Source organism: Tarenaya hassleriana, unplaced genomic scaffold (genome assembly GCF_000463585.1).
Source record: "Tarenaya hassleriana unplaced genomic scaffold, ASM46358v1 Cleome41, whole genome shotgun sequence".
NCBI classification, from domain to species: domain Eukaryota; kingdom Viridiplantae; phylum Streptophyta; class Magnoliopsida; order Brassicales; family Cleomaceae; genus Tarenaya; species Tarenaya hassleriana.
This window is the reverse complement of record NW_010966933.1, coordinates 327,221-348,350: the sequence shown is the minus strand read 5'-3', so window position 1 is coordinate 348,350 and position 21,130 is coordinate 327,221. Positions and strand designations below refer to the sequence as shown.

The 21,130-nt window shown below is 41.1% G+C and overlaps 8 protein-coding genes across 10 annotated transcripts in view; 4 read left to right on the top strand and 4 right to left on the bottom strand.

Annotated features, from left to right (window-relative positions):
- Window positions 1-595: 595 nt before the first annotated feature.
- Window positions 596-2,704, bottom strand: LOC104824760. Its single transcript, XM_010556917.1, has 5 exons — window positions 2,503-2,704; window positions 2,329-2,406; window positions 1,939-2,177; window positions 1,619-1,858; window positions 596-1,527 (listed from the first exon to the last, which is right to left on the bottom strand). The coding sequence occupies exons 2-5, from the start codon at window positions 2,375-2,377 to the stop codon at window positions 769-771; spliced, it is 1,287 nt and encodes a 428-aa protein (XP_010555219.1). The 5' UTR covers window positions 2,378-2,406; window positions 2,503-2,704; the 3' UTR covers window positions 596-768.
- Window positions 2,705-3,002: 298 nt separating this feature from the next.
- On the top strand, window positions 3,003-3,781 carry LOC104824759. Its single transcript, XM_010556916.2, has one exon. The coding sequence runs from the start codon at window positions 3,085-3,087 to the stop codon at window positions 3,475-3,477; it is 393 nt and encodes a 130-aa protein (XP_010555218.1). The 5' UTR covers window positions 3,003-3,084; the 3' UTR covers window positions 3,478-3,781.
- Window positions 3,782-5,801: 2,020 nt separating this feature from the next.
- On the top strand, window positions 5,802-7,600 carry LOC104824758 (trafficking protein particle complex subunit 2-like protein). The gene is made up of 5 exons (XM_010556915.2): window positions 5,802-5,943; window positions 6,040-6,136; window positions 6,553-6,631; window positions 6,725-6,806; window positions 7,266-7,600. Exons 1-5 carry the CDS (start codon window positions 5,911-5,913, stop codon window positions 7,395-7,397), a joined length of 423 nt encoding a protein of 140 aa, XP_010555217.1. The 5' UTR covers window positions 5,802-5,910; the 3' UTR covers window positions 7,398-7,600.
- Window positions 7,601-7,996: 396 nt separating this feature from the next.
- LOC104824756 (probable protein phosphatase 2C 64) lies at window positions 7,997-9,715 on the top strand. The gene is made up of 4 exons (XM_010556913.1): window positions 7,997-8,640; window positions 8,727-9,098; window positions 9,168-9,400; window positions 9,483-9,715. The coding sequence occupies exons 1-4, from the start codon at window positions 8,337-8,339 to the stop codon at window positions 9,699-9,701; spliced, it is 1,128 nt and encodes a 375-aa protein (XP_010555215.1). The 5' UTR covers window positions 7,997-8,336; the 3' UTR covers window positions 9,702-9,715.
- Window positions 9,716-9,791: 76 nt separating this feature from the next.
- On the bottom strand, window positions 9,792-11,803 carry LOC104824757 (protein CHAPERONE-LIKE PROTEIN OF POR1, chloroplastic). Its single transcript, XM_010556914.2, has 3 exons — window positions 11,441-11,803; window positions 10,824-11,187; window positions 9,792-10,124 (listed from the first exon to the last, which is right to left on the bottom strand). Exons 1-3 carry the CDS (start codon window positions 11,750-11,752, stop codon window positions 9,949-9,951), a joined length of 852 nt encoding a protein of 283 aa, XP_010555216.1. The 5' UTR covers window positions 11,753-11,803; the 3' UTR covers window positions 9,792-9,948.
- Window positions 11,804-12,147: 344 nt separating this feature from the next.
- LOC104824755 (V-type proton ATPase subunit B2-like) lies at window positions 12,148-16,592 on the top strand. 2 transcript variants are annotated; one of them, XM_010556911.1, is made up of 16 exons: window positions 12,148-12,164; window positions 12,251-12,312; window positions 12,791-12,855; window positions 13,111-13,166; window positions 13,273-13,371; window positions 13,544-13,603; window positions 13,724-13,835; window positions 13,917-14,125; window positions 14,410-14,538; window positions 14,646-14,783; window positions 14,880-15,030; window positions 15,401-15,483; window positions 15,641-15,688; window positions 15,781-15,834; window positions 15,938-16,021; window positions 16,123-16,592. In XM_010556911.1, exons 3-16 carry the CDS (start codon window positions 12,798-12,800, stop codon window positions 16,306-16,308), a joined length of 1,467 nt encoding a protein of 488 aa, XP_010555213.1. In that variant the 5' UTR covers window positions 12,148-12,164; window positions 12,251-12,312; window positions 12,791-12,797; the 3' UTR covers window positions 16,309-16,592. The 2 variants fall into 2 exon arrangements, with proteins under 2 accessions (XP_010555213.1, XP_010555214.1); XM_010556912.2 differs by lacking the exons at window positions 12,148-12,164; window positions 12,251-12,312 and adding an exon at window positions 12,557-12,579.
- Window positions 16,593-16,681: 89 nt separating this feature from the next.
- LOC104824754 lies at window positions 16,682-19,706 on the bottom strand. 2 transcript variants are annotated; one of them, XM_010556907.2, is made up of 8 exons: window positions 19,565-19,706; window positions 19,223-19,359; window positions 18,678-18,863; window positions 18,405-18,476; window positions 18,134-18,324; window positions 17,627-18,042; window positions 17,304-17,488; window positions 16,682-17,218 (listed from the first exon to the last, which is right to left on the bottom strand). In XM_010556907.2, exons 2-8 carry the CDS (start codon window positions 19,302-19,304, stop codon window positions 16,845-16,847), a joined length of 1,506 nt encoding a protein of 501 aa, XP_010555209.1. In that variant the 5' UTR covers window positions 19,305-19,359; window positions 19,565-19,706; the 3' UTR covers window positions 16,682-16,844. The 2 variants fall into 2 exon arrangements, with proteins under 2 accessions (XP_010555209.1, XP_010555210.1); XM_010556908.2 differs by having other exon boundaries at window positions 18,678-18,857; window positions 19,565-19,705.
- A 339-nt stretch (window positions 19,707-20,045) lies between these two features.
- Window positions 20,046-21,130, bottom strand: part of LOC104824753 (heat shock cognate 70 kDa protein 2-like) — a 3,167-nt gene continuing 2,082 nt past the window's right edge. The window contains exon 3 of the mRNA XM_010556906.2: window positions 20,046-21,123. Coding sequence (XP_010555208.1) covers window positions 20,255-21,123 — 869 coding nt within the window. The 3' untranslated portion in view covers window positions 20,046-20,254. The remainder of the gene's footprint in view (window positions 21,124-21,130) is intronic.

Sequence of the window (21,130 nt, the reverse complement as noted above, 5' to 3'; positions counted from 1 at the left end):
AGGAGGATATTCTTTATTATTATTATTATAGAAAATCTCAAAAAAATACTAAATTTTTTTATTTTAAAAAAATTAAAATTTATATTTTATCATATAAATATTAAAATTTTTAAACGAATCTAAAAAATACCGAATTTTTTAATTGATCCAAAAAGTATATGAATTTTTCTATGATTATAAAAAAATACTGAACCATTTTAGTAATACAAAAAAATATATGAACTTTTAAAATAAATTAAATAATATGATATTTTGTATCTTTTTGTGTCAAGTTAGTTATTTTATTTATTTTGATAATTGTAAAAGAATTAAATATTTGTTTTTGTTAAATTTAAAAAAATTTAATATTTATTTGATAAAATAAAAAGTTTAGTGTCTTTTGTTAAAATTTTAAAATAAAATTTTTTTTTTTTGGGATTTTCTACTATTATTGATTTGCTATTATTATTGACAAGACAGCTCACACTTAGCATTCCATTCGGATCTCATGTGAGTGCGAGATTGGTTATGGATTTAATTGTTTATTTTTTGTTTGCATTAATTACGGCTTCCCATTCCATAAATGAAAAAAAAAGTAAACAATTAAAATATACGATTAGGGTATAATGTGGAGCGATTTGATATTTGCAAAATCCAAAAGTAGAAAAACTTTCAGTGATAACTGAACCACATTGGGGTTTGGTCTTTTTGCCACTTATACGCAGACACATCCAAACAAATCACATTAAAATTTGAATCAAACGACACGCAGAAGAGCATCCGGTGGGGCTAGGCGACGTCGACGACCAGAACGGCTTCACCGTCGAACTTGTCGACCTTGGACTTGAACACGTCCATGTTCATGTTCAGCCTCGAACCCTTCATCTCCAGCTTCCCCACCCTCGCCGCCGTCGCCGTCACCTTCTCCCGGCACTCCTTTATTTCCTTCTCCCTCCGCCTCAGCTCCCCCGTCAGCTCCTCCATCTCCATCCTCCCCTCCTTCAGCTCTCTCTCGCACTCCTCCTTCTCCGCCTTCACCGCCTCGTGCTGTCCCGCGTACTCCACCGCCTCCTTCAGCTCCTCCACCGTCGTCTTCAGCCACGACACGTCGATCTTCACCGCCTCCATGTCCTTCACCACCGCTGCTATCTCCGACACCCGCGTCTTCGTCAGCTCCCTCAACGACGTCGTCTTCAGCTCCAGCACCGCCGCTGCCAGCGATTCCAGGTAGTACGACCTCGTCGAGATCGATTGGAGCTTGGAAGCGGAGGCGATGTCCCCGTACCTTTCGAGGATCGACTGGAGCGTGGCGGACACGCTCGCTCTCACTCTGTAATTGGCCACCGAGACGTAGGACTCCGAGATCACGGACTGGATGTCCTCCTTGGCGGCGGAGGTGGCGGTCTGGAGATCGTAGTTCTTGAGACCGCGCATCTTGGCGATTTCGTGGAGAGTGAAGCTCTGGGAGTCGTCAGGCAGCTCAGGCGGCTCGAACAGCTTGTCTTGGTCGTAGGTTTCGGCAGAGATCTGGAACTTGTGATGAACCGGCTGACCAAATATTGATTGGATGGGTTAGACTAGACACTCACGAACCCGACATAAATCGGTGAAATACGAAGGAAAAAGGAAGGAGACAGACCGTGCTACTTGCAGAGACAGGCTTTGAGTGGTGTCCGGTGACGATCTCAGGATAGAGGTAAGTGGACTGGTCGTCGTCGTCGTCTTCGTCGCTGGAAGGATAGAAAGGAGGGGGAGAGCGGCTTCCAGAAGGATGGACTGGACTCGGAGGAGCACTGTTTCGCGGTGTTATATTGGCATCTGGCTCGTACCCCACCACCTCCATGGTTTCCTTACCATGCTCTCTTCTACGGGGTTCAGGCTGCGAACCAAAAGAAAGAGTAAGAGAGGTAGAGAGAGAGAGAGAGAGAATGGATCAGAAGAGAGAGAAAGGAGGAGTACCGTGTGGTAGTAACGGTGGAGAGGAGGACGAGGATGGGAGTTTGGGATGCGCTCGGAGGCAGGAGGCTTCCGGTAGTAAGGGTCGGTCTCGTCCAACGTCGGAAAAGCGTACTCCGATTCGGCCCTTTTGATGTTGGAGTAATAGTAGGGAGGAGGAGACCTTCTTCCGGCCAATCCCTCCTCCGCCTCGCCATGGGCAGGGCTCGGCGGCGTGCTCTTGCTCGTCTTCCCCATCAACCCTGACATTCACACCTCCCAGTCTCAGTTTGGTTTCCCCCCAATCCCAGTTTTCCATATACACATCTCCTCATCTCCCAAGGAACCAACACCCACCCAGCTATCTATATATAATCTCAACAAAAGCTTTATTCGAAAGAGTTAAGACAAAACCTGATCTCTTTCCTTCCTTCTTCCTCTTGCTTGAACTGAAGAAATCCATTTCCACTGAATCGGATCGCAATACAGAAGCTGCACATAATTAGGAACGGAAGATCTGTCAGACAATAGATATATACAAACACATCTATCTATATATGCACACACACACACACATGCGCTCGTAACCTGTGAATTCTTGAAAAAAGGAATCCGAGATGAAACCCGATACTAGTTTTGGTTCCGGACAGCTGCCGGCGAGAGATGGAGTTGTAATGAACACTTTCCTCCTCTATGATTGTCTCTCCGCTTGGATGTATACAAGAGACATGCGTGTACCAGCCAGATGTGCGATTTAAATAAATTGCAAATTGCAGGAAGCACACATGAGATGATGATATGAATATTCTGACTTTGACTATTCCATTATATATAATATACATATACACACACATAGTTGAGATATCAAATTGGTAAGGTCTAAATCAAACGGTAGTTATTGCTTAGTAGTAGAATAAAATTTTCCAAGACGTAGGCCAGTCAGGAGACTTGGTCTCGGTCAACAGTGGCCACCTCTCTGTTAATTACAAAAACACGGTTTGATGGGGTGGGCTTTTAAATGGGCCTACAGTATTATGGGCCTCGTTTGCAATAGGCCCATTTGGGATTTAAGGATAAACCCTAGCTCCTCCCAAACCGACAATACCCCTTGCGCTCTTGTTCGTCAAAGCCTTGGTCCTCTCGAAGCTTCCCTGCGAATCGCGATCGTCAATGACGACCCGGCTGAAGGAGATCGTGAAGAAGTACGGTAAAGTAGCTCTGGGAGTCCATTTGTCCGTCTCGGGTATCTCCATTAGCGGTCTCTACATCGCCATTAAGAGCAACGTCGACGTCGAATCTCTCTTCGAGAAGTACAATCTCCCTGGCTTCTCCACCAAGGAAAACCCTAACCCTAATCCTGTATCCGATTCGCCGTCTGCGGAGGGAGATGGGAAGAGCAAGAACAAAACGACGGAGCTCGTGGCGTCGACCGGAGGAGCTCTGGGGCTGGCGATTCTCTGCAACAAGGCGCTGTTTCCGATCCGAGTACCGATCACGATGGCCGTAACGCCGCCGTTGGCAAGGTTCCTGGCTCGGATGAAATCGGTCAAATCCGGTGTATGATTCTCTCCCCCAATATTTGAGGGCGGATTTCTTACCAACGGGATATGGGTCCAATAAATGGATGATCGTTACAAGTAAGTCCTCATGAGATGTACGGCTACTGCTTCCATGTCCCCTCTCTGTTGTGTTTTTTAAATGTAATTCCAAAGGAGAAAGAGATTGGATTGGAGGGAGAGAGACTGAAACTGTAGGAACATTGAGTTGAGATATTTGTTGTTTGCAGCAAAGTGAAATTGTTATGGTAGTTGGTGATGTGCTTTGAAATATCAAGATGTGGGCAGGAACACAGCCATTGACACTCTTATGGATTGCTTGCATTCTTCTTTAAGGGGCTGGGAAAAACCCGAAATTTCTGTATACTTGGAATTCAGGTCGGATGCGGCTCGACCCGATATTCTAAAATCAATATAATTACATTTATATCTTTAAAATTTAATTAAATTGAGTACATGTAAAACGTATATAGCTGGACACTCCGTCTAAAATTGAAAAAAAACGAAAAAATTGTAGATTTATATAGGAATAAATCATTAGAAATGATGTGTAAGTGTTGTAAATCTTAAAAGAAATAAATGAAAAAAAAAAGAATTTATATAGCCGATTTCAATGCATGTTGTTGTACAAGTCGGTCTCATGGAAATGATCCTTTTTTTTTTTGTATTATGGACATAAAGCTTTTCCAAGGCCACAATTTTTATATAAATGGAAATAAGTTTGGTTTTTTAACATGATTTTTATAAAATATTATTTTAATACATTATTTTAATATATTATTTTAATAAATAAACTAATTCAATTTATTAGTTAATGATAACTAATACCAATCAAATTTTGGCAAATGGATGATGATGCGGATTAAGAAAATGTGTCATATAGTATGGAGATGAGATGGCTTCACCAGAAGCCTTCAAATCAAACTTTTTTATATATAGATTTTGTGTTGTAATTATATTCCATATGCGATACGTATATGTTATATTAATCCAACCCGTTTCAGTTTATAAAAAAAAATTGAGAAGAACTCTTAAAAATTCTCAAATTTGCAATTTGGTGAAAAAAATAATTCTTATATTTTTAGTGTGTTTAATTATTCCTAAACTTAAAAAAGTGATTTAATAGTTTCTAAAGTAGGTTAAAAAAGTCATATTAATTCTTAATGTAAATTGACCAAAATAACCATGTTATAAGATCCTATGTGGCTCTGAGATATCATAATATGTTAAAATTTTGTACTACATATATAGAACCAGATTTAATAAAATCGATTTAGCAATATCAGTTTGAACCGGATTTAATAAACTCACGTGCTACCGTATATGTGTGTGTATATATATACACCCTATCATATATCATCACCATCACCCTCTCTCCTTACCTTTTACAATGCAACACAAGAAATAGAACACAAAAAAATCAAAATTTTTTCTCTAATCGTGCGTTCATTAGAACCTATATGTAAAATTTGGACGAAGAATTTTCGAAAATTGGTGTTTAACCATTAAGAAAAGTAGAAAACTTTCTTCGAAGTAGCAATATATCCCTAATCAAAGATTGTAATATTTCGGTTCACAACTAGACACAGATTTTGATTTTTCTAGCATTAGTTTTAATAATATAAGATTCTCTGTGATTTTAGATTTTCATCTGGAATTCGAAGAATAATCCATGACCATATACATTGCTGACGAGAGAAGAGAAAACTAGGTTTTTATTGTAACAGATTTATTATTATTTCGAACCGATTTTATTAAACCGAGTTTATTAAATCTGGTTCTACATATATAGTACAAAATTCTGACTTATCTTGACATATCAGTGACACGTAAGATTTTGTAACAATATTATTTTGATCTATTATGATCAATATAATATTTTTTACATAATTTTAAAAATTCTTAAATCACGTTTTTTAAAGTTTAGAAATAATTAGATACAATGAATAGTATATGAATTATTTTTTCACTAAGTTTACTAATTTTTAAGAGTTTTTTCAAAAAAAAAAATTATATGTGAAAGGTTGAAACAATTGTGGGCTTTTTTTGAGGCCTATATTTTTTTTTATCCTTTTACGTTTCTGTTTGAATAGCCCTGACGATATCCCTACAAACAGTTAAACAATAAATATCTTAATTTAATTTTTGGGATCCAAAAATCTAAGCACCTTTTCTATAACATTTTTTTTTGTATATTCAAATTAAACAATCATAATTTTAGTTGTTAGAGCTATTCAATATTGTTTTTGGCACAAAATTGGATTCTTTGTGATATTAATAAGTAATTTCTCCTTTTAAAAGCGCCACAGAATATGAAAAAATAAACAAAAACAAAATTCGACATTTTACTTTTAAAGTCTTTCTTCTTCCATTGTAACAAGACCTTGAAACTTGGAAGCCAAATCGAGGGTGTGCGTGGATCTCTCCTCAATCCGATAAGATGATCGTCTGCGTCGCCGTCGTCGGCCATCAGGTCTGCCTTTCGCTCATTATCGTTCTTCGATCTGATTTGATTTGATCCCGATTCATTGCAATTTCACATTTCGTCTCCTCCTTTTGATCCGAACAGAACAACCCGCTTTACATTCAGAGCTTCACAGAGGCCGACGACGCCCTCAAGCTCCACCACATCGTCCATTGCTCCCTCGATGTCATCGACGAGCGAGGTCTTTACTCTCTCTATCCACACACACACGCACACACACACGCACATCTGTATATCTTTTGTTTTGAGTGTTCCTTGAATCGTAACTGGTTCGTTCCTCTTCATGTTGTTTGGTGTTGTATTATTACCTCGTCTCCGTTTCCGCCTCTTTGAATTCCACTTCTCTGTGTTCTTCCATACCTTTTCCAGGATTACCGTATCGGTTTCGCTTGACAAACGTTAGCTGGTTTTCCAGATCTCTGGGCTTTGACTCTCATAGTTATTGCATTTTTTTTTTTAACTTTTGGTTTGAATCTCTGACCTTATTTATTCAAAGTCGTTTTCTTTTGGCTACTTCCTGTTGTGTGTTCGTCGCATCTAATGAAACCTAAGCTATGTAGAAACCCTTTGATGCTAATACCTTTGTTTTTTGTTCAGTGAACAACCCTAAAAAGTCTGGTACAACGTTGAACGAGGCTTTTCTGGGCCTGCTTTATCCCACCGTAAACTACAAAGTGTAAGCAGATGTGGATTTTACCTCTCATGCAAGCGCCATTGCTATGGCTGCCCTATGTATGTTGAAAACCTTTCATGTGTTCTTGTCCTACAGGTATGGCTATTTGACTAATACCAAAGTGAAATTCATCTTGGTGACCACAGATTTGGATGTCAGAGACACAGATGTGAGAAGTGTGAGTATCTTTCATCTGCCTCAAAATTGCTTTCATGACTTGATTTGGGTGAAAATTTGGCGCTCTTCGTCTATCTTTTGAGGATTCAATCGATATAGTGAGTTCTTAGAAATCAATGGGCTGTTTATAGTGAGTTCAGGTAGCATATAACTAGTAGCGAAATTTCTGGTGACATGGTCTTTAGGAGTTCATCTTGGCAATACTGCAATCCATGCATCTTTCGTTCACTCTTCAACCATTAGTCTGTAGATGTGAAATTTATGCTTTAATTGCATGAGCAGATATGTAACACGATAGCAAAATAAAAATATGTTAGGCCACGCTGAGTGATCCAGACCCCGGCTGTGTTCAATGTGAAAATCGATCAATGACTTGGTTTTTCATGTTCGGTGCAATTATTAAGTAGACTGAATGGGTTGGAGTTTGATTATTGAAAATTATGTGTGGAAATGTGAACAGTTCTTCAGAAGGTTCCATGCTGCATATGTGGATGCAGTATCGAATCCATTCCATGTTCCTGGAAAGAAGATCACATCAAGGACTTTTGCAGAGACTGTGAGGGATATCGTTAGATCGTACGTGCTGAACTGAGAGCTGGTAAGCCTTCTTCTTCTGCTGTGAATCAGCAGAAGGAAATGTCTACTTCCTTTGCCATCCATTGAATCCATATCTTCTGCTCTTCCTCGTTTGTTACTGTATACGATCTCTGCATCGCCTGGAGTATTGCTCGTAAAGCTCTGCGTGTTATTTTTAATATGGATTTTATAAGATATGATATTTAGTGTTAAGAATCCTTGATGTTATGTACAACCGCCCTGGAAAGAAAGAAAAGCCCCAAACCCTGAGGGGACAAGAAGCAGACTGTGATCGAGAATACAGATTAACTATTTAATGTTTCTGTATTATAATGAAATATAAACGTTAATAATATCCATAGTTTTTGGACTTCCATCCAGACTTTATGCCTAAATCATTTATATATATATATATATATCAATAAACCTCATATCTAAATCATTTGAATCATAAACCCCATTTGCAGTCTTTGATCTGATTCTTATCCCTCTTAATTTAGAAAAAGATCTAGAGAATTAGATTATATATATAAAAAAAACCCAAAACTACATTTTGTCAATGATAAAGACTAATAAATATCAGATTAAGGAAAAATTGAATTTACGTGGTCAACATTGACTTTTACATAATAAAGGAATGAATTGAGAGTGGTGAAAGGTGAAATACAAAATGAGATCCATTTGCAATGATAGATAGATCCGGCAGTTAGATTGATCATAATTAACGTGGAGAGACTCAAAAGATATACAAACACTCTGTATAGAGCAGTGGAGAGTCCAAAGCTGGGACCTTCGGCTCCGACCTTACCCACACCGTTGCTCTTTCACGGGTCTTATCTGCCGAGACACACCCTCTCCCGTTACATTGAAGATTACAAAAAAAAGTGGTGGCTTTTCCGTTTTCTCCATTCTCTGGCTGGTTAATCTCAGATTTGGATGAGATGAGGCATGAGGGATGCTATCAGGATTGATGAAACTTCTTAGGGTAAGTTGTTTCTGGCCGTCGTCCGGGTCGGATTCTGGAGGTCGGCAGGACGGACTGTTGTGGTACAAAGACTTTGGTCAGCATGTCTATGGTGACTTTTCCATGGCCGTGGTTCAGGCCAACAACTTGGCCGAGGACCAGAGCCAGCTCGAGTCAGGCAGTCTCAGCACACACGAGTTCGGTCCCTACGGCACGTTTGTTGGTGTTTACGATGGCCACGGGGGCCCTGAGACGGCTTGGTTCATCAATGACACTTTGTTCCATCATCTCAAGAGTGAGTAACAGCACTCCAGTGCTCTTGACAATGTTTGATATTGGTCCTTATGTTCCGTTTTTTTTTTGTGTTTGAATGCATGTCAGGGTTTGCAGGGGACCAACAGGCAATGACAGTTGAGGTGATAAAGAAGGCATTCCAAGCAACGGAAGACGGCTTCCTCTCTGTCGTGAGGAGAGAGTGGCAGACGAGACCACAGTTAGCGGCAGTTGGATCATGCTGCCTCGTCACCGTCATCTGCAATGGGACGCTCTATGTGGCCAATGCGGGAGACTCGAGGGCGGTGATGGGGAGAGTGATGAAAGAGACAGGGGAAGTCAATGCAATTCAGCTGTCGTCTGAACGTAACGTTTGTATTGACTCTATAAGGCGAGAGCTTCAGGCTCTGCATCCGGATGATCCTGATATCGTGGTTCTGAAACAAAACGTATGGAGAGTGAAGGGCCTCATACAGGTAAAACACAACCCATCTGGGAAAGTTTTCATCTTTGAGTGTATGTGTGATTAAAGATTACTTTTTCAAGTTTCGAGATCGATAGGAGATGTGTATCTCAAACGGTCTGAATTCAACAGGGAACCGCTGGTTCCAATATTCCAACTAAGGGAACCGTTCAGTAAGCCGATAATGAGCGGAGAGCCAGTGATAACGGAGCATCAACTGCAGCCGGAAGATCAGTTTATAATATGCGCTTCGGATGGGCTTTGGGAACACTTGACCAACCAAGAAGCCGTTGACATCGTTCAGAATCACCCTCACTGCGTAAGACCGCCCCTTCACTGCCATTTCTCTACTTTTTTCTTTCCTTGATATTGGTCAGTGTGGAATGTGGGTATGGTGGCAGGGAATAGGAAATAGGCTGGTGAAAGCGGCGTTGAAGGAGGCGGCTAAGAAGCGGGAGATGAGGTACTCTGACCTTAATAGGATAGAGAGGGGAGTTCGCCGCTGCTTTCACGACGACATAACGGTTGCAGTTCTCTTCCTCGACTCCAAACTGGTTAGCCGAGGGTTTACTACGACTAGGCCGAGTGGCCATGCTGTGTCGGTGAGAGGAGCACCTTAGGCCCCTTTTGACTCCTCCCTCCTTCCCCATCTCTAACTTTGTATATATATATATATAGCAGAGAGAACCTGAGGTTTAACATCATTATAATTAATCTAAAACACCAGCTCTCGGGGTGATAAATACAGAATCATGCATGACTTTTAATGTTCTTGTTTCTCTTCTGTACACAATGCATTGGGCCAATGCAACGTGAAACGAACAACAACTAACAATACATATATGCGTTAGATGTCGCTGTTCTGTTTTACCCTATGAATAGAGACACCAACAACTGTGAGACGATTATGAATTCACCCACAACGGCAGCTGGGGAGTGCAGCCCGAGAAATGGGACCACGTCAACTTGCAACCAACTCTCAACTGCTGATCCTACAGCTGCCCCGGCCACTAGTCCTCCTACGGTTATAGCAGCCGCTTTGCCTGTCCCACCAACAACACAAAAGCCACACCATAGTTTTCTAAGTTCTGTGTTGTGTCAATGTTAGTAGTAGTTTTAACAGAAGCCAAATTGCTGAACCAGATTTCCAGGAATGCAGTCCACACAATACCTAAATGCACACATAAACACAAGTAGAAACTAACATACCTAAATGTTGCCGTTGCCATTATCTTCCTTTTCTTATGTCAAATTGTCAATGGTATCTCAGGTGTTTTTACATCGAATAACCAGTAAGATCCATGTACAATGCCTTTCTCTCCAGTAGGTATCGGGCTATTGGCTAGCAGATGTGGTCTTAGAAAATTATTTGCGCCTAATTGGCACCAAACCTAGACCTAATACCCTATGGGACCTAAAACTGACTTCACGTGATTGCCCATTGGATGATGTGAGTTATACAGAAGTAAAGGTTTCAGCTTTGAATACCCTTTTACCACCAAAAATCAAAGGTTTCAGCTTTATGATAAAATTCTATTGGCAGAATGTTTCTGCAGTTTCTTTCCTGGTTAAAAAAAAAGTAAAGGAAAGAATTTCGTGGAATACTTGGCAACAGCTGAGACATGGTTACCAGTTCATCCCACAACCACAGGTGGCATGAATTCTGTGGATTTTGCCTATTTCCAATGCACAGATATCTGTGCTGACCTGCTAGAAGCCAGAACAACAAAAGATATCATTACCTAGCTTAACGTTCCTTCTCGTCATGAAGTACAGGGAAGCTCCGAAGCTACTAGCCAAGATCAGTCCAGGTACATCGGCACCAGCATAAGGCATACTGGAAGACTCAGTTGAACTCCCATTCACGTATGTTAAAACCATCAACGCTCCATAGACTCCAGCTTGCAAACCCAGATCGCTCATGGATGGCGTCTCGAATGATACAGGGGGATTCTTCATCGAAGCCTGCATCCACTGAGACACTGACCCTCTTCCCAAAACATTACTGGGTTTAACATCAGCATAACGAATGCTGTTATTCACCACTTTGCCGGATCGTCGTTGGTTAAAACTTTGCATCAGCAGCAAATCATAAGCAGCTTCAGCCTGATACGAAAGGAGTAAACTTTGAATGAGATTCAGAAACTTTAATCGCAAGCAGTGATTTCCATATCGGAGTTTCGATCCTGGATAATAAGAACATAAGCAAGAGGCGTGGAAATTCCGATAACTGAAGGTTAAAGAGCTAAATTTTGCTGATACAAGCCAGTAGGATGAAAGCACACTAAAAAACAAAACTTAGCAGTAGAAAACCCTAATTACAAGGGGAACACCATAAAACAATTGAAGAAACAGTGACCTGAGCGATTGCGTTGAGGTCATCCTTACAGGAAGCAAGGATCGAGTTCTTGGCGCGAAGAATATCGTCGAAGGAGGCGCCTTCGGAGACTCCGAGGACCTTGAGGGCGGTTTCCAGGGACATATCGAACGGCGCCGAATCGTCGGCCCGGGAACTGGCTCTGGCCGCCGCGCATCGACGCCGGGGAGGCGAAATAGCGAGCGACCTGCAAGGATCGATCTTGACGGAAATGAAGGGATGAACCTTGTGAGGATGGAGGTTCGAACCGGGGATGAGCGGGTTGGGTCGGACGGAGAGAGAAGCGGCTGCCATTCTTTCCTCGTGAGGAAACCTTGAGGCATGGGCTTATTTGAGGAGAGGAGAGAGACAACGTCAACGACAGCCGTTGGATCTTTGAATCTCCACCGTCGGATCGTCATTCCTCCATTTCTTGATTAGCAAAGGTGGTCCTTTGGCATATTATTTTCATGTTTATCCATAACCAGAGCTTCATAGTCGCTGTAGTTTGACCACGTCGGTCTACACGAGAGGTGGATCATATCTAAATTTTTCTTAATACTGTAATTCATCACCATTTCATTATGATAATTATTAATTAATGTTGGCAATTTGTTTCATGGAGAAAAAAATATTTACAGAAACAATATATATATATATGTATGTTTATTACATTATTCATTTGTTTCCCTTGTGTTTCTGTCCAATCTGTTATTTGTTTCTTAAGGTAATTTCTTTCCCTTCCATTATTGGGTGGATTTTTTCTCTTTTCTTTTCCACTTATTTATTTCTCTAGTTCATAGTCCATCATAGATCTCAGCCGGCTCTCTCTCCTTCTCTCTCGTTCGTCCTGTCGCAGATCTTTGGATCTAAAGGTACAGCCTCTACCCAATCTCGTATTCGTCGAATCGCTCTTTGTTTTTGAACATTTTCTCTTTTTTGTTGGATCCTCAACCGCAATTTCTGCCGATTTGTTGCGGTTAGTTCTGGGTTTGATTCTGTAAGAGGGAAATTGCCTGATCCGGCTGAGAAATCTATTGAGGGCTTCAAAAGAGGGTGAAACTAAGGAAAGCTCGATTAATCCGGAGCGGAAGTAGAATAACGTATTCAATCAATCAATCCGGCGAAGTTTAAGCGTTGTGGTGGATTTCGACTCATTTTCTCCTATCCGTCACGAGTTGCTGGAATTTAACCTGAAACTTCAAGCTTTTTTAATCTTGTCATACGTATCTCGGATTATTTTGGATTTTGACTTATTTAAGTCTGTAGCAATGTTGAGTTTTGTAGTGAAAAGAGAAAACTTTTGAGATTGGGTATACTGAAATTTTGTTTACTTTGGTTTGATTTGTGAAGATCGGAAATGGGTGCTGCTGAAAACAACCTTGGGATGGAAGAGGGTACCCTGGAGATCGGCATGGGTAAGTGTTAGATGAGTGGTCATAGACATGTGTAATTGCTGTTCTTAATATTTGATGGTCGAGTTGAAAATGTGAATTATTGTTCGATCCAGTGAGAGAAATGGTATCCATGGCAGAGAACTAGGATGAGATCTAAAATGCCGTTGGAGTAGATGATCTTGCTGTTGTATCATGATTATCGTAGTTGTGGAGATATCTGTTAGGTCTGCAACATGGTTCTTTTCTTTTTCTTTGACATTTTTTTCTTAACTGCAGAGTATAGGACGGTCTCAGGTGTTGCTGGACCTCTTGTCATCCTTGACAAAGTGAAGGTATATATGCTTTGAGTCATTTTGATTTCCATTTTTCATTTTTAAGATTCCTGTTAGCTGTGTTTTATTTTTGTTGATCCATGTCTCATCTGGTTTCTGGTTCTAGGGTCCTAAATACCAAGAAATTGTCAATATTCGTCTTGGGGATGGAACTACTCGACGTGGCCAAGTTCTTGAAGTTGACGGGGAGAAAGCTGTTGTTCAGGTTCGAATCTGTCGTATTAGCTTTCTTCAGGTTTAGTCTCATGTAAATGTATGACATCTATTTGAATGATAATCTGTATGTAACTTAGATCCTAGTTGCTAATTTCTGTGTTCTCAGGGTTTGGTTTATGGTTATACATCTACAGGCTTAATGCATTGTGTTTCTTGACCAGGTCTTTGAGGGAACATCTGGAATTGACAACAAGTACACAACTGTGCAATTTACAGGAGAGGTATGAAATGTGTTCTCTTTCCTGTACATAGTTGAATGTTCTGGTTGACTTACCCGTATATGATGTCGTTTTGGTGCTGGTACTTTTTGCTCTCTGACTTTTTCCATATGTTTTTCATAGGTTTTGAAAACTCCTGTCTCGTTGGATATGCTTGGCCGCATCTTCAATGGCTCAGGAAAGCCAATCGACAACGGTCCTCCTATATTGCCGGAGGCTTACTTAGATATATCTGGTGTGTACTTTGGCCACTTATCAAATAATCAGCTCTAGTAATTCGCAGGGTGCAAACTGTTTTCATCTCTTCTTTCTCCAGGAAGTTCTATCAATCCTAGTGAGAGAACATACCCCGAAGAGATGATTCAGACGGGGATATCCACCATTGATGTCATGAACTCGATTGCCAGAGGACAGAAGATTCCCCTCTTTTCTGCTGCTGGTCTTCCTCACAATGAGATTGCTGCTCAGATTTGTCGTCAGGCTGGCTTGGTTAAGCGGTTAGAGAAGTCTGATAATCTTCTTGAGGTATAACCTTTAACCATTGGCAATTGGAGTTTACTGATGGAAGTACATTGTTGGTCATACGATTAAGACATGGTTGCCTAATTCCTACTGATTTTCAAGAAATATAGGGGGTTGAGCATTATTATGTTCATGCTTTAATCTTTTCTAGATTAAGCCACTTCAACAATCCATTCAACTCAATATAACTCTTGCCTTATTCTTGTTACTGCCATCTTTTGTGCAGTGCTGATCGTTTAACATGTCTTACCAAGTATCATGTTAGTTCAATTTATGTGAATTTGCAGGACCAGGAAGAGGATAACTTTGCCATTGTGTTTGCGGCTATGGGTGTGAACATGGAGACGGCACAGTTTTTCAAACGTGATTTCGAGGAGAACGGATCGATGGAGAGAGTGACACTTTTCCTGAACTTGGCAAGTCTTTCAATCATACTATGAATGTCCTAATAGGGATTACAGTCCTTGTGTGTTTTTTTATTGCCTATTACTCTCTGAAGCTTTCTCATTCTGTTTCGTTACAGGCAAATGACCCCACTATTGAACGTATCATCACTCCTCGTATTGCTCTCACTACAGCTGAGTACTTAGCATATGAATGTGGCAAGCATGTTCTTGTCATTCTCACAGACATGAGTTCTTATGCTGATGCTCTTCGTGAGGTGACAACGGATATCATCATGTTCTGTTTATAACACAATTACTTTTTTTGAATTGATAGAAAACGTGACTTGTTTAAATGCTGATAACCATCCTAGGTTTCTGCTGCCCGTGAAGAAGTGCCCGGAAGACGTGGATACCCAGGTTACATGTACACTGACTTGGCCACGATATATGAAAGAGCTGGAAGAATTGAAGGGAGGAAAGGATCCATCACTCAGATTCCAATTCTTACTATGCCTAACGATGGTAAATACAATTTTCTTGTTTCAAGGTGCTGTAGTAGTTTTTGATTTATTGCACTAGGTATCAGTCCTTATGGTTTTCAGTCTACATAGTGTCAGCTGAAGAGATCAATAGCTGGTAGTCAAGCTGTGTGGTTATTACTCGGGCTGATATAATTAGCTATGCAAACTTTGTATATTAGCCATATACTCATAATTCTCGTTTGATATTGCTTCCATGAAACCTTCATTAACAAATAGAAAAAATTTCTAGTGTTAGTCTAGATTAATATAGTGAAAGATGGAACAATATTTTGATAGGTCTCGTGTAAGGGTTGTGGGTCAGTGGATGATACTGTGGAGCAGACTTTGATTTCTTTCTCTTGTATCGTCAGATATTACACATCCCACACCAGACCTTACGGGATACATCACTGAGGGCCAGATCTATATCGACAGGCAGCTCTATAATAGACAGGTAAGTATCTTGCTGAAGATGATTTTTTTCCTACATGGTTATTCGAAAAAGGCCGAGATTAAGTAATGAAGAATCATCTTTGCAAAAAACATGAATGCAGAGAAGTTTATGTTGAGTAATAATAACATATGTATTTGCTTCTTTTTTTCTTTCACAGATATATCCGCCGATCAATGTCCTTCCATCTCTGTCTCGTCTCATGAAGGTAAAAGCAAAGGGGGAATGTGTTTGATGTGAGTACTAATTCGACACAGAGGTATAATTTTAGTGATTAATTTGACTATTGTGTGATTGCAGAGTGCCATTGGTGAAGGGATGACTCGGAGGGACCACGCAGATGTTTCTAATCAGGTATGCTCTACCCTTTCTTGTCGCCTAACACAATGACACGCACATGAAACTAACTTAAGTAGCTGAACCGAACTTATGGGGTTGTCTTTTGAATATAAAACAGCTGTATGCAAATTATGCAATTGGGAAGGACGTGCAGGCAATGAAAGCTGTGGTCGGAGAAGAAGCTCTGTCGTCTGAGGATCTGGTCTCTCTTTCTCTCTCTCACTTGAAAGACATTATAACCTTTTTCTCAGTATCTGAAATTACCTTCTTTTTTTTGCCTATATGGATGATTGAATGAAACAGCTGTATCTGGAGTTTTTGGACAAATTCGAAAGGAAGTTTGTGACGCAGGGAGCGTATGATACGCGTAACATATTCCAGTCGCTGGATTTGGCATGGACCCTCCTCAGGATCTTCCCCCGCGAGTTGCTTCACCGTATTCCCGCCAAAACCCTCGACCTGTTCTACAGCCGCGACTCCTCCAACTGATAGGATCGGTATTGTTTTCCATCCGGACAGAGACTATAAACCCATGACTTTGGTATTTATTTATGTGTTGCCCCGATGGCATTCCCATTTTTCTGTGTTTGGGCCTTGCTTATCTCTGCGGTTGGTTCGCACGCACCTCTGTTATGTCCTCCACCAATAAAAAGGTGTTCGTCCCAACCGCGTATTTGTTTTTTTTCCTTGTACAATTTATGGAAATTTTTCCTAAATTCTTGGTTAAACAGTGAAATTCGTTTTCCAATAAAAATCTGGATGCCGCAAGCAAAGTAATGTCCTTTATGAGCATATTATTAGGCATTACTAGCAAATGGGATCAACATCATCTAATCTTTACCGTTTCAATATGGGCATCACCTGAATCTTTAACAAAGGACTTGTTCGATTTCATATTGAAAATGGAGAATCCATTACAAGTGAACTTCTTTGTTTTTAAGGAAGACGATAGGAGTTCTTTGGTTAACAAAACCCTGCGCCACAGAATGCAGCGCAAATTGACTACAATCAAAAAGATGTTTGTTTCAACCAGCTTTTGAAGTTCTTACCACTTTAGGAAGAACAACCGAACGGAGATCCCCAGGGTAAGGAGTCCAAAGTCCGAAACCACCACGCTTCTCCTTCATACTCTCTCCTTTCCCTTGAAGCTCAGAAAGATCCTTCACCCATTCAATATTTGAAGAATGCTCCCTGATATGAGGATGCAGTACAAACAGAGAATTGTACTCGCAATTCTGGAACATAAAGAATTTGAAGTCCCCCTTTAGCCTGTAAACGATGTATCCAAAGCTGAGTTGATCCCTCGGCGTTAACAAATGAACCTCATTGAACCATAGACAGCTGAAGAGATTGTTCAATGCCGTGTGCTCTCTTATTATCACAGCTCCTTCCGGAACATCTGTCATTCATATTCATTCGATCCTTATTGGCAGCAAGGCACTACTTTTGTCTGAGATAGAGATTAATATTTGATGTGGTCTTACCGCTAACTGTGTTCTTCTTGATACTCCACGGTTCTAATCCCTCGTACCGATATATTTTCATGTGAAGATCGATAAGAGGTCGGGCATATCGTTTCCTCCTCTTGCACGCATCCGCTTCCTCATATATACTGCGGTGATGTTTGTGTTGAGCAATGGCAAATGTATGCTTCCCACGCCATAAGTACCTGAAAAAGAAATGAAATGGAAACCATCATTATGTTATTGTTGAGCAATGCCAAATGTATTGGTTTTGGAAGGCACCTAGTCTTACATTTATATGCTACTCCTTTTCAAAGAAATGTGCATAGGCGCAGCATTCTTACCTTTCCAGAATAAGAAGAGGGTCAACTATAAGCTCCATTTTGCCATCAATCCAAATGCTGTACTGTGCTTCAGGGAACAACCTGTGAGTTAAAATCTTGGGGACCTTCCCATTCCTCCTTGGCTCATCATATGGTGGAGTTTTCAGTAGAATCAGACGCCAAACACCGACCCATAGCCCACCATCTCGATCACTCCTCACGGTAGTATTTTTCTTTATGAAATCAAATGAGACTTCATCTACCGTCATTACGAAACAGAAGAGATTCTTAGAACGTTCGCTTATGTTTGAAGGCTGGTGGGGCGCATCATACGCATCAAAAATCCCGGTTGCAACCACAAATCTACATTTTTTGACGTATTCTTTATCCAAAGGTGACATTTCAGCCCCACCACCTGGCATGAATCCGCAGTGGACCTGAAAAGTTTTTCATTGTGATGAAAATAATATTAGCACAGAAGCACCGAGGAAAGAGGTTCAGCCCAATCGGGAATGATATTGTATTTACCTTCATCTCAGGCTTCAGTTTAAAACTCTCTTCCCGATCAGACCATGTTATGTTGCCCCCAAAGAGTGGAAACTGAGACTCTGAGGACTCGTCCTCTGTTATGTAGGTTAGATTTCTGACAACTGTATCTGCAGTTTTTCCTCTTGGAATGAGCACCTTGTCTGGACCATAGGCCACAGGAATTGGACATCCTACATAAAATCATCTAAACAATGTTATAACAAATCATGATAATAAGGAAGAAGATCAGTAGATCGAGTTATGAACTTACGATGCTGTGGTTTGGGTACAAGTCCAATGGAGTCTAACATGACATAAAGTCTGCCTTCTTTGTTGCATATAGCTGCAAGGGAAGCAACAAGGATGCCATGATTAATTTACAACCCATACAACATCCGCTGTAGATTCAGTGAACAATACCGTACAGTTTGATTTCATAACAGCGAGATTGAATCTAAAATCGCGTTTTTCATGTCAAGATGGATAGCTGGAGGGAGAAAAGAGAAAATAAAGGTAAGGGGAAAACTTGTCCATAGGGCCTCACCTGAAAAGAATGCAACTGAAGACTGACATGACCAAATATGGAACAACAGCGCAACAAGAATAAGTAGCATCCACACAATGCCTCCAACAAGAATCAACCGAATAAAGCCTGTCTTCCAAATTATCTTCATTGTGTAATCAGTAGGCAATCTCCCTGAAGAGAAGAAGACACCTTCAGCACCTGCACCTTGCAGGGGGGAAATGGTTTTTGTCAAATATTTGCTTGCAACATCTGGTTTTACTCATCAAAGCATCATCCAAGGCCTTAAGACATCAAAGGAACATACATTTTGATACCTAACCATATAAGTGCATTCACTCTCCCACAGTCATCATCTATTTCCCAAGAACAAACCTTTATTATCTAACGAACCAAAGTATAGAGATATACTAATTCGTCATCGGCGTCGCTTGTTGGGTTTGTTTGTATAATAACCAAGCTCCAGATTTTAATAAAGAACAAGGGCTATGTGAAAAGGCCGTAAAAAGAGTAAGTAAACGTTGTTCAGCTAATTTGAATGCCGAAAAACAAAAGCTTTTACCAACCTTTAGATCGTGAGATTTCATTGCTGCGTTCTCCCCGGCGACTCAGCCGTAAAGAAAGTGATCGCTGAAATTCACTCATCATTGCCGGTATCTTCGATTTCTCATCACCACGAGCACAAACTGAAATATCTAAGCAGCTAACGGAAGGAAAATCAACCGAGACTAAGTTAGTTGTGTCGAGAGAGTCGATACGGGTTTGCAGGAAATACAAATGCAAAATGAGCAAGAGATTCTGTAGAACCCCAGATGCCAAAATTCGGGAAACAAGTTAACAAAATGGAAAACCCAGATCTCGCAAAGCGCAGGAAAGTCGAGAAGAAGACAGGATTTGGGAGAAGTTACCTCGAAATTCGTGGATCGTAAGATCAATCTCCCACTCAGTTGAAGCAAAAATAATATCTAGGGATTGGGGCAGAAGGCGAGTGAGTTACTGAATCTGGATTTAATGTCCCATGATCGAGAACTGGGTAGTATAGTATATGGTGAAAGATAGAGGGAGGGATCTCCTATTTATGTAATTCATCGGTTTGCTTTTTGGTTTACTATACCGAACCGAATTATATCGGTTAATGACTTTTCGGAAACGCTGTCGTTTACAAACCAACCGCCCTACTTGCTTGCTTGGGGTTTCCAAAAATTCAAACAATCGGAGAGAGGCAGGACGAGTGGAGAACGAAGCAGCAGCAAACAATAATTAATGAATAAATGGACTAGATTAGAGGCCCATATTCGTTATCGATAATTGCATCATATTATGGGCTTTCACAAGTTCATATTTACGCCCATAATGTACAACTATTAAATGGGCTTACAGGCCCATAACTCATCCTACAATTGCATTGTGATATGATGGGCTCTGATTTATTACGCTTAAAAATATTTAAATCATTGTTTTGCCAAAATAATATAAAATATCACCCCAATAATACCAAAATTAAAAACCGATAAATTCGTCCCGCGCAAAACCAAAAAAAGAAGCAAAAAGTAAACCCCGAGCCGAGGAGGTCCTTTTAATAAAAAGAGGGGGGCAGTTTAGTCGACTTCCTCGATCTTGGGACCGGCACCGCTTCCGGAGGAGGGAGGAACATGATCGTCGTCCATGCCGCCAGCCATGTCGGGAGCGCCGGCAGAGCCTTGGTACATCTTGGCAATGATAGGGTTGCAAATGCTCTCCAACTCCTTCATCTTGTCCTCCAGCTCGTCCACCTCGGCCAGCTGGTTCCCCTCCAGCCATTGGATGGCCTGCTCTATCGCCTCTTCTATCTTCTTCTTGTCCTCCGGCCCCAGCTTCTCCCCTATCTTCTCGTCCCTAATCGTGTTCCTCATGTTGTATGCGTAGTTCTCCAACGCATTCTTCGCCTCCACCTTCTTCTTCAGCTCCTCGTCCTCCGATTTGTACTTCTCCGCCTCCTGCACCATTCTCTCTATCTCTTCCTTCGACAGCCTTCCCTTGTCGTTTGTGATTGTGATCTTGTTCTTCTGCCCTGTTGTCTTGTCTTCTGCCGACACGTTTAGGATCCCGTTTGCGTCTATGTCAAAGCACACTGTGATCTGAGGGACTCCTCTCGGCGCTGGCGGGATTCCAGAGAGCTCAAACTTCCCGAGGAGGTTGTTATCTTTGGTTCTGGCTCTCTCACCCTCGTACACCTGGATCAACACACCGGGCTGGTTGTCCGAGTAGGTGGAGAAGACCTGCTCCTTCTTTGTGGGGATGGTTGTGTTTCTCGGGATCAAGACAGTCATGACACCACCGGCGGTTTCCAGACCGAGTGAGAGAGGGGTGACATCCAACAGAAGAAGGTCCTGAACCTTCTCATTGCCCTCACCACTGAGAATAGCAGCTTGGACAGCAGCACCGTAGGCAACAGCCTCATCAGGGTTGATTGATTTGCATAGCTCTTAACATGA